This window comes from Cydia amplana, chromosome Z (assembly GCF_948474715.1).
Source record: "Cydia amplana chromosome Z, ilCydAmpl1.1, whole genome shotgun sequence".
Lineage (NCBI taxonomy): Eukaryota > Metazoa > Arthropoda > Insecta > Lepidoptera > Tortricidae > Cydia > Cydia amplana.
Window position 1 is genome coordinate 34,042,234 of NC_086096.1, and position 12,428 is coordinate 34,054,661.

The 12,428-nt window shown below is 39.6% G+C and overlaps 1 protein-coding gene across 3 annotated transcripts in view; it reads right to left on the reverse strand.

Moving 5' to 3' along the window:
• LOC134661211 (GTPase-activating Rap/Ran-GAP domain-like protein 3) overlaps nucleotides 1-12,428 on the reverse strand; it is a 150,137-nt gene that overhangs the window by 12,435 nt on the left and 125,274 nt on the right. For all 3 annotated transcript variants that reach the window (XM_063517180.1, XM_063517181.1, XM_063517179.1), the window contains 5 exons: nucleotides 11,979-12,101; nucleotides 11,525-11,690; nucleotides 2,750-2,884; nucleotides 2,312-2,575; nucleotides 1,936-2,039 (listed from right to left, as the gene is read on the reverse strand). In XM_063517180.1, the coding sequence (XP_063373250.1) occupies nucleotides 1,936-2,039; nucleotides 2,312-2,575; nucleotides 2,750-2,884; nucleotides 11,525-11,690; nucleotides 11,979-12,101 (792 nt within the window). The remainder of the gene's footprint in view (nucleotides 1-1,935; nucleotides 2,040-2,311; nucleotides 2,576-2,749; nucleotides 2,885-11,524; nucleotides 11,691-11,978; nucleotides 12,102-12,428) is intronic.

The window sequence follows — 12,428 nt, forward strand, 5'->3', positions numbered from 1 at the left end:
GCAAAACGCTGAAATTACTTTTCCTGTCTTCTAATAATATCCCCAAATACAAAGATTCAAGTCCCGCGCTCAAAAAAATGTTTGATATACATACAAACTTTCAACCCCGTTTTCACCACCTTGGGGGATGAATTTTCAAAAACGCTGAAATTAGTTTTCTTCTCTTTTATTATAATACATTTTTACGAAGTTTCAAGTTCCTAGCTTAAAATAAAAATTGCACCCCAAGACGAACTTTCATCCCCTTTTTTACCCCCTTAGGGGTTGAATTTCCAGAATAGTTGCAATTACTTTTTTTTGTAGTCGGCTATTATGCCTTTCTAAGAAGTTCCAAAGCATTTGTAATGGATTCAAACTTTCAACCCCTTTTTAACCATGTTAGGGGATGAATTTTACAAAACGCTGAAATTACTTTTCCTATCTTCTAATAATATCCCCAAATACAAAGATTCAAGTCCCGCGTTCGAAAAAATGTTTGATATCCATACAAACTTTCAACCCCGTTTTCACCACCTTGGGGGATGAATTTTCAAAAACGCTGAAATTAGTTTTCTTGTTAGTGTTCCGTACAAAACTTTGTTCACGGAACACTTATGGAATCACTCTGGTCTTGCAAATCGGTTAAATTTTTTAATAATATGTATATCTTTTTACGAAGTTTCAAATTCCTAGCCTAAAATAAAACTTGTACCCCATACAACTTTTCATCCCCTTTATAACCCCCTTAGGGGTTGGATTTTTCAAAATCGCTTCTTATCTCTTGTACACTTTATAAATGCAACCTAGTGTGCACATTTCAACTTTGTAGTTTCGGCTCTGCGTTGATGAATCAGTCAGTCAGGACACGTGCATTTATATATATAGATTACCTGCCTTGTATGCTTTTTAAAATGGTACACGCATGCCAATGTCTACGAGTATTTGTAGTACCTATTTTATTTAGGTAGGTACGAGTAAATTACATTTTTTATTCGTAATTTATTATCAACGCTATTTAGGTACACACATTAGGTATGCGATTGAAAATACTAATATGTACGTGACTGCCGGTCATCCAAGAAAAACGACCGTCCGCATCCGAATTTATGTAATTGCCCTGTGGCACCCAAACGACCTAATTACACTGGGGCGAAAAACACGCGCAAAACGTACCTAGGTCGTTTTGGTCAAATTCACGACCTTCAGTTTTTGTTAATGTCGGGCGATAAAATAGTGCATTGATATTTCAGAATAAACCCTACATAAATTGGGCCGAAGCGAGTCCTACACTTGATTAGGCTATTTATTTTGAAGAATTAGACTTAGTTAACGAGGACAATTGCGCATCGTATTGCGTGATACTTCTCAGTTAATGACTCACGAAGTCCAATTAAAGAAAAGATTTTGTGCTAACGACATTGGGACGCACGCGGCGTGCAAAATTTCGCAGATAAAGGCAAAAAGACATAACTCATACGATTTACCGATTAGATACATCCTTTACTTAAAACGAGTAACTATTAAGGAAAGTTAAGTGAGTCTGGTAATGGCAGGCCTTAAAGGAACTAGTTGACGGACGTTGCTTAATCAGATTTCTTCGGATTCATTTGGAAGTTAGAAATGTAAACTAGCCGCACGAAAATTGCGAGTTGCGACGGAAGAAAAAAAATGTCTTTTGCAAATGTACTTCTGCAATATCACTTATTTTATACTATACCTAATTAATTATACATATTGCTATGGTATGCAGGGTAACAACTGAAAATACTTAGGTACTTAATAATTTTAAACATGTATTGTGATTTTTTCTATCCTGTTAACCTTTTGTATTTGGGTGCAAAGGTGCAATTGCCCATGATTAGAATAGGTAACATTCAATATAAAACCTACAAATCTCGCTCTGAACCTTCTACGGAGGCTCCGGTTTGTATTTTGCAGAGCTTACGATACGAGTACCTTGATATGCACGTAGTCGAAGCCTTTGTCGTTGTCGAGCCGTTCTTCCTCCGCCATTATCAGCACCCGCCTGCTGACCGACACGACGAGGGTGATCCTGCCACCTACACACAAACACGATTTCGTAATTACATATTGTTATAGGAATACATACATTTCTATAGAACGTGACGCTGTACACCTTAATATAAAGTCTGATCTGTATTAGGTGACTCACTGGGCTCCATCAGGTCGAAGAAGAGCGCGGTTGCGGTCTGGTCGTGAGAGGCGCGCCTGCTTGGAGTCCAGCAGCAGCTTATCCAGTACGCGCCGGCGTAGAGCTGAGCTAGCGCACGGCGTACATCCGGGCTAATCAAGGTACAATCATGTGACTTACTGTGCTCCACCAGGTCGAAGAAGTGCGCGGTCTTGGTGCGCGAGAGGCGCGCCTGCTTGCAGTCCTGCAGCGGCCGCATGGCCCAGGCGCCGGCGTACAGCTGGGCGAGCGGGACGGCGTACACGCCGGCGCTGCTGGCGTTGCTCGACGCGGAGCTGACGCCGTTGGCGCGCGCGCCGACGCGGAACAGGCCGGCGCGCTCGGTCAGGCGCACGGCGCGCACGCTGCCCTCCCAGCGGAGGATTACCCGGGTCGTTCCACTGTCTGTGTGATAAAGGCATTTTTTTTTAATTCTATGCATGGAGTATATCTTGAATTAGGAGTTACTGAATTAAATAATATTTACTAATAATATATTTTTTGTATTTCACTACCTACATGTTTTTTCAACTCATCAGCGACAAAGCGGAAACTGGTAAACGTGCTGGACAACTCTACCTTCAAGTATGTATGTGTTGTTGTTGGTGGACAGCAGCAGCTTGCCCTCGGAGATCTGCTCGGCGCAGATAGGCGCGCCGGGCAGCGGGGTCGAGCGCCACACGCGGCCCTCCCACGGCGCACGGCGGCCGCTCCCTGCCGCAAGAGAACAATCCGACATGTGACTAATACACAAGTTAGATAAACGTGCACAGTTAAGGTACAATGGTTGTACCAGTACTTCAGTACGGTTATGTGTTTTCAGACCAAGATACAGGTAATAGGTAGGTACATACTGTATTAGGTACCTGCACAGGTCCAGAGCCGGAATTATGACGCTCAGCGACTAAGACTTCTGCAATTAGGTACTCCATTTTGTATAATTTTACGGATCCAGTTATTACCTATTTATACAATTATGGTACTTTGAAAGTATGTAATTAATAAATATATGGAGCTTTTAATTTTTGAAGCTGACTATTTAATTGAATATTTAACTTAAAATTGGTTCAAAATAATTAAAAAAGTTTTACATCGAGTTGTTGCTACTCATATTGGTTGGCTTAAAAACTAATTAACTGTTACTAATAATAGGTTGATAATACCTATATGCCGGGAATTCGATTAAAATTATGCTGATTCGGTACATTCGCGTATTCGAGCGCCCTCAGTTATGCAAAATGTACTCCCGCATGCTCCTATGAAACTTATTATCATTAATATAAGGTTTAGAATCTCGTGAACAGTTCTGCTAGCAAAAGCTTTTAATCGGTTTGGACAGTAGCCACGTTATATCAAAAGCAAATTCTCGGGCTGGGTATCCAATCAAAACGTTCATATAACAGATTAAGCGTTAATATCGTCGGCAAAGCACGTAGTTTTACCGCAGATAAATATTAACAGTAACAGTAGATACATTTGTTTTCAACAGATACAACGCAAAAGAGAGAGTTAAATATTTATAAGAGTGAAAGATTGTTTTATTCCTAGAACATTCTACAATTATTAATAATTTTTCTATCTTTCCCCGGACTATATTGCTATATCCAGACCCGCCCAGTATATTTGTAAATCACTTTACGAAATCGGCTCTAGGTTATTTTGAGACAATTTATGTTTCATTATTGATTTAGGTGGAAAAAAGATCTTGAGCTTTCTCAGTTTTCACACACAATTAAGTTTTCACACACACTCTACATTATTTATTAATTAGGTACATAGTTTTTCCAGTTTGAACACTTATTCAAGAGAAATAAAAAGTGGTCACTTTATACAGTCAGCAGCAGAGTTGCTAAGCGGGCCAGGTGTTCAAAATGATCTTGACGCGACTTTATTGTCAAGAGAATAAGAGCGTTTCAAGGTAATTTTGAACATCTCGCAGTCATTGCTAAGCGAGCCATTTCTGCAGCTGACTGTACACACTCGCGGCATTTGCTACATCTGAACGCACACTTTTACGTCATGCATCGAGTGCAGGTTTAAAACTCGCAGAGGCAAATAGGCGTACAATACAATGGAAGGTTGCAGGAATTTGATTTAATTCGATTTTGTTTGATGTTTTACAATTTGTGTTTTCCTCGCGTTGTTGGTGTGGTGAAAAATTTTCGTGTTTCGCTCCCTCGTGCCTTCAAGCCTTGCAACACTCAAGATTCCACTTTTCGAACCACTCGCTACGTTTGTGGTTCAATTTTGGAATCCTTCGCATGCTCGGTTATCTATATTAGCACGAGCGGTTAAACAACAACTTTGCCCCATTGTAAAACAAATAACTATTTAACTACCTTAGAAAATTAAAAAAAAAATGCAATATAGTCATATTAGTCAGTCACATTGGTAATTCTAAATGCAATATAGTCAGATTAGTCAGTCACATTGGTAATTCTAAATGCAATATAGTCAGATTAGTCAGTCACATTGGTAATTCTATTTCCCCATTCTTGCATCCTGCCGACAGTTATGCAATAACGGCGTTATTCATAAACGCTTACTAAGTTAATCAGCTGATGATCGTCGTTTGTCTATATCTATGGCATAACGACAGATAGGGACAAACGACGATCATCAACTGATTAAGTTAGCAGCCGTTTATGAATAACGCCACAAGTACATATTTAAACATTTCGCATCGGCCGATATTCGCACGCCTATTTACCCACGCTCGAACTGTTAGCCCCACCGCGCAGCCTCCCAGACTCTTCAAAAGCCGACTCCCGCGGTTCCGTCATTAGGCATAACTTTGGCAAGCTCGGACTTTACTCAACGGCGCCGCTGCAAAAGAAACATTGCGCAATTGAGTTAAAGTTCGGATTGCTAATTAAAACTTAGGGGTCATACAAGCTTGCGTAAGTTATCCGTAGACGGGAAAATAAATTGAGGCATGTTTGGGATGCGCAGTTATTTCGATTGTGGTTTTATTCTTTAATGTTGCCAACTTAATATTTCAAAATTGCATTTATTAGAAAATCTAAAAGCTTCAACTAAGTCGTCAACACTGATTATTGCTAAACCTGAAGAAGTCTGCGAGTCTACCGCGAACGTGGGTTCGACGTGTTGCCGCTCTGTCGCACTTGTAAATTCATACGTAAGTGTAAGGCCTGAGTGGACGCTCGAAGCGGAGCGTTCGGCGGGGCGTGCAGCGTGGCGTCGAGCTCCCAAGTGATTTGAGCAGCGTGCACTAAGGCCCCTCCTATACGTTTGTATTTGTTTAACATGCACGCCGCACGCCGCACGCCCCGCCCGCTGCACGCCCAACTCGAGCGCCCACTCGGGCCTTACACTAAGTGTGACATAGGCATCACGTCGGACGTGGTTCGCGGTAGGCCCTCTGACCAACCGTCGATATGACGAGAAAAGCCGGCCAATAATAATTAAATATATGGGTAAAAAAGTTTGCTGAAGTTTTGTAGTAGTGATGGATATTCCATATTTTAAATTTTGAATATCACGTAAGGTTTGTAGACAAATCTAATCTAATACCTTTAAACGAGCAATTATTATATATATATTTCGGGGATGTCGGAAACGGCTCTAACGATTTCGATGAAATTTGCTATATGGGGGTTTTCGGGGGCGAAAAATCGATCTAGCTAGGTCTTATCTCTGGGAAAACGCGCATTTTCGGGTTTTTATATGTTTTCCGAGCGAAGCTCGGTCACCCGGATATTCATTTATTTATGTAAGGACATAAGATAACCACCAATCCTGTCCGTATATAATTTAACTGTCATGAAGTTTATTTATAAGCTTAATTATAATAATATAATCATTTGAGCCTATATGCGTCCCACTGCTGGGCACAGGCCTCCTCTCATGCGCGAGAGAACTTGGGCTTTGGTCCCCACCCTAGCCCAATGCGGATTGGGGACTTAATTAGTTGTCATTATTTTTAAATTATATTACCTACTACCTATACATACACAGAAGTCATGGGTAACCTCACAATACCCACCAAACCGATCTAGGTCATCTAGGACATATTCGCTGTCTCGAATTGCCAATAATTGGAAATGAACCGATAATACACAATACGTGCAATTAGCCAAATGCATACCTACGCAATGATACATATACAGAATACCATTTAATATAGTGAAAGGTAATGCATTTACTATGCACTATTATCGTGCATCAGCCTATAATAGGCTTATTATCATATGACCTAAATTCCGAGGCATATCCTTGACATGCGTAATTTGATATTATGCCGAAAGTGTTGAATGATAATTATCCGGTATTTCAAAAAGTTAGAATTAGTAATTTATATAGTCAATAAATAAAACTAGAAACAATTACCGCAAGCCAGCCATACCTACATAACATAAATCAAAATTCTTTTTTTTTTTTACATCTTAACTAACACATTTTCTTGTTTTCTACATACATGGCCCTTATGTAGTATGTAGGGTGTTTTGGGACTTGGGTATTTTGGTGTTAGGCTATTTTGAATTTATGTTTATATGAGAATATGTGTTTTCGACCTTATGTTGTACTGTACAATAGGGTAAATTGAGTTTAGGTTCAAGTGAACCGGAAACATGTAGGGTTACCAAAATAGCTCACAATCCTAATACACTCGTGTCTTGTATCCAAAATTAGAAAGAGTAATTTACAGTTGCGTGCGTGTATTTCATGAGGTACCTAATCTCATTGTCATTATCATATAAGTCTTTAACTTATGACTTAGAGTTTTACTGTACCTTCTCAATTATATCCCTACTAATATTATAAATTTGTTTAACCTTTGTGCTTTGAAATCCTCAACGCTCAAGATTCAATTTTGGAATACATTTTTTGTATTTCGCTTGCTCGGGTATCAATATTAGCACGAGAGCGGTTAAAAAACCACTTTGCCCCCTTGTAAAACAAATAACTATTGCTTGTCTGTCTGTTACCTCTTCACGCATAAACCGCTGAACCGATTTAAGTAGATACAATTTGCTCCGACGACATAGGATAGTTATTATCATTCATCATCATTATTCCAAGTCGCGAGCTGAAACTAGTTTTTAGGAATTTTAATTTTAACTTGTAATTTTAAAGCGTGTCGTAAAACAGTCGCTTTCTTGACAAAATAAATTGGTTTAGCATTGACCGTCAGTTTTGTGACGATTGCCAGACGGCCGTTAATGGTACACACAACCTTGGGAACAAATCAAATCATTTCATTAAATATTTTGATTTGTGTTTATCCGGCCTTCACCACTGGAGGGCTTCGTCACTTTTTAGGGTTCCGTACCCAAAGGGTAAAAACGGGACCCTATTACTAAATAAGACTCCGCTGTCCGTCCGTCCGTCCGTCCGTCTGTCACCAGGCTGTATCTCACGAACCGTGATAGCTAGACAGTTGAAATTTTCACAGATGATGTATTTCTGTTGCCGCTATAATAACAAATAGGTACTAAAAACAGAATAAAATAAAGATTTAAGTGGGGCTCCCATACAACAAACGTGATTTTTGACCGAAGTTAAGCGACGTCGGGCGGGGTCAGTACTTGGATGGGTGACCGTTTTTTTGCTTGTTTTGCTCTACTTTTTGTTGATGGTGCGGAACCCTCCGTGCGCGAGTCCGACTCGCACTTGGCCGGTTTTTTATTCTTTAATATATGACATCTATTTCGGTACCTACACAGAAACGCCTTTGTACATAAATATGTACGCCTAAATAAAAAAATCAAACTGCTATCATTTGACTGTTTTATAATATACCTACTCTTTGCATTTGACTAATCCCAGTTCTGTAAATCAAGAATCATCGCCTTAGTAACTCAGTCAGCGCGGAAGTGCCAGCTAGGAAGTGAGTCTTCAATAAGGCAGATTGACCTGGATAGGCAAAGGGCTCGTCGAGGTGACCTAATTCAGAATTTGATTGCTTCAAATTCTATCACCGTACACAAATGGACATCTGGCTGATTAGTATAACGTGGACCTAAGGTCAGCGGACTTACAATGTATGTTTGTCGATTGATCAATGTTTTATGTCTGGAATGGAACCGAGTGGAATATAGAACAGCTTAAAATAGCTTGGAATCGAAAATATATTTGAACTACTACAGGTTAGGCAATCAGCTACTTATACTTCGTTTTTTTTTAGCATTAAAAATAAGGTAAACAATCTTGATGTGTCTTTTAATTGAAAAACACATTTTAAAAATAAGTTACGGCAAATATGTAACAATTATGAACCTAATACGATCATTTATATTCTTCTGCTTTCATAAGTAATAGTTTTTGATTTTTAATAAGCGTTTTTCAATTAAAAGACATGTCAAGATCGCTTACCTTCTTGCAAGTTCTTTCTAATGCTAAAAAAAAACGAACTATAGGGGTGAGGGATATTTGAATCTGAAGTAAAAAAAATACATACTCGTAATTATGGTGTGCTTGTGGTGTGTATGTTGGTGTTGTTCATAAACGCGTTAAAAGCCTAATTATAGTTGTACTAAAATTATGTTTGAGGTAAAGTTTGTAGCCACAGAGTTGAATTCGAAGCGGTTATCTCTGCACACAGCTGCGACTTCGTACTTGTGGTCTAACGTCTAACTAGCATTTAAACACCGTAGGTACTTATGAAATAATATACCTAAGGATGGCAACTCTGTCACCCTGGAATTATGTTCCAAATAAATAATGGACAGTATTAGTAGTCACACAAACTGACTAAGCCCCACAGTAATATAAATAGGGCTTATGTCGTGTAAGCTCTACTATCCCTACTAATATTGTAAATATAACTCTGCCAGTTTGTCTGTCTGTTCCGCTTCACGCTTAAATCGCTGGACCGATTTCGATGAAATTCGGTATGGTAATAGTTTAAGGCTCGGGAAAGGACATAGGATAGTTTTTATTAATCATTGTCATAATTCCTTGCGGATGAAGTTGACAACAGAAGCTAGTAGAGATATTATATTTCTACAGTTTGCATTCTAAAGTATATGTCAAAGTTCACAGTATAATATGTACTACACACAAGGGACTTTATACCATTTTGTTGAGCTATTAAATAATTTTGACGAGTAGTCAGATCCATTTATTTTGATGCTGACTGTACCTAATTGGGCGTGAAGAAGCGATATCGCGCTCAAGTTTGATAAATAGGTATACATTTTTCATGAAATCACTCAAATCAATAGTTGATTGCGAATACGCTTCAATACTATTTTGTTGGAAGCGGCCGACCGGAGCAATCATCGGCATCCACTTCGTTAACTGAAACCGGAAATTTAACCAGTTCAAAGCGTTTCATAGGGCCACGTAAATACCGTAAAACGGGGTGAGTAGGTTTCGCGGGGAGAGGTGGGTTATGAATGGGGAGAGAAGGTTTGAGAGGGGGGTGAGAAGGGATTTTAAGGCTACTGCTACAAAAATAATGTATTCCAATTTAAAATGGAGCTATAGTAATACGCATAATAAAAAAAATCGATCTAACAATCTTCCAAAATCACCTTTGTATGGAAACCCCTCTCACCCCAAATACGAGGCACTACGGGGTGAGGTGGGTTTTCCTCTTTATCGTCAAAGTTATGAAATGGAACTACCCAAAATAAAATAAAAACTAAAATACAAACGTCCGGAATACTTATTATATACACCATTCTGTTTTCATATGTAAAAATAAAATGTTATCGAGGTTTGAATTTCAGTTTTGACCCTACTCACCCCATTTTACGGTATTTAACAAATTTGTTTCTGTCTATTTGCATATTAATAGAACGTTACGTTAGTGTGCAAAATTAAGGACGTAAAGCGCGAAATACATAACGTTTTTAGCGTTCCGTACCCAAAGGGTAAAAACGGGACCCTATTACTAAGACTCCGCTGTCCGTCCGTCCGTCCATCCGTCCGTCCATCCGTCCGTCCGTCTGTCACCAGGCTGTATCTCACGAACGTGATAGCTAGACAGTTGAAATTTTCACAGATGATGTATTTCTGTTGCCGCTATAACAACAAATACTAAAAACAGAATAAAATAAAGATTTAAGTGGGGCTCCCATACACCGAAGTTAAGCAACGTCGCGCGGGGTCAGTAATTGGATGGGTGACCGTTTTTTTGCTTGTTTTTTTTGCTTGTTTTGCTCTATTTTTTGTTGATGGTGCGGAACCCTCCGTGCGCGAGTCCGACTCGCACTTGGCCGGTTTATTAAATGAAGTTTGTGCTACGCTTCACCCGACCGCTACGTAAAATTGCTACGCAAAATTGTATATACAACTTATGCTCTACGCCCTCTACGAGTGTGATTTTTGTCGCACGCCTACGCGGTGAAAGCGTTACAGCTAGCCCATTACCATGATGGCGAATTTCTCATTTATAACTGCACTTTTCAGGAAGGGGACAGATGGCTTATCATTTATCATTATCAATATCCATCAACGATAGAGCCACAATTTGTAACCGTTATTTCTCTGTTGAATTGTAACATTTTGGTGTTCGTTTGAGATACACCATTCATTAGTTTTTTGGAACAACCCATGTTTACTGTCTAGTCCATGTAGGTCAGTGTCCGATGTTCTATTTAAAACTTGGCCAAGTACGAGAACGGCATCAGGCGGTCTAGCATAAGTTGCGTTCTCGCGCGCGAGTTCTTTCTTGAAGTCGCGCTTGATGTATGAAGTCGCGCGTGAGAACGCAACTCATGCTAGACCGCCAGTTCGAAGTAGTTTGAAACAGTACCTTAAGTATTTAAGCTTGGTTACACGACTTTAGTTGCAGTTTGATATGGACCAGTGGGTCGTGTTAAGTTAATAAGAATATGTTTCATTTCGTTTAGAAAATCCTGACACTTATGAATTATGATATATTTATTATTTCCGAACATCACGGTTACGTGTTTTGACCTGAAAGGGACAACGACATGTATTGGAAAAAGCGTTCTTAACCACTTTATAGTAAAAGCATCTAGATGGTACCACCGGAATTATTTTAATTTAGACCTAAGCACAATTAATTAGATTTAACAGAGGATTATTTGGATAAATATAATCGCCAAGCGCTTGATACATACATCACATACACATATCTAAGTAAGAGACTTAATCGCGGCTCAACATTCTGTACCTGCCTAAAGCCGATAAGGGCACAGCTATTTGTTAGATTAAAAAGGGTGTGTGTCATACGCGCATTACCGACCTAAAAGATTTACGAGGCTGCGTTTCCAGCGTAAGGTCAGGTCGGAGGGAAGGAATAAGGTATGTAGACGGAGACAGCGCGTCTACAAGAAATCTCTGTTGACCTTTACCGTAAAAACAAATATAGTTTAAGATAGAATGGCCCGTGTTTAAGAGTCTATACACGTAACTTACGTTGGACCTGGCCCGACGAGGCGAGGCTGGTGGGCGCGTCGCCTCGCAGCACTGCGTCCAGCTTGATAGCTTGTCCGATGTGCAGGAACCGCTCCGTGCGTGCTGCGCCCGCGCTCTGACTGTTGCCCGACCACACGTCGGACAGCGCGCGGCGGGATAGCATTGGCTGCGAATGAGATGCATTTCTTAGGCCTAGCTCTAGTTGATGTCATGTATTACGTGCATTTGCAACGCTTACACGTAACTTGTCAACCGACCATAAGCTTTGTGACTCAAGACAAACATAGCCCCTTACAGAGCAGGAAAAGCGCAAATTATATGAAATTAATTTACTGCTTTTTATTGTTAAAATCTTAGTTTGTATGTTAAGAATAAAATGACAACTGGGTACGGCGCTGCGGGAATAGCAGCCCTTAGAAATTCATAACCATAATATGTAGTTGTAAATCCTTACCACTTTGTGGTCCGTGCAGTGCTCCGTGTATATGTCTTTAATGAGGGTGTCGAGGGTCCGCTGACGCTTCTGCGTGAAGATCGGCGTTTGAAATGCGGACTTCTCGCCGTTCATCATTTTTACCTGCAAGAAAACACTAACATTCATTAAGATGTTTTGCAAAAATATACTCAAAAGCTATAGAAACAGGTCACACTTTGAATATTAATATGTTTTGAATAAAAAAAAGAGTATTTGTCAATTACTGCACCTACCTACCGCTTATGTAATCCATATTACTCAGACATCTTTCGCACTGAAAGGATTTTAAGTTTAAGGCTAGTCCGCTACAGCGCTATAGCTTCAAAAGCTTATTGAACTTTCTCTAACAACAAATGTCATAATAAATACGTATCTCAGCTTTAATTAAAGATTCATTTATATTAATAAATTATATTATTGGGGCATATA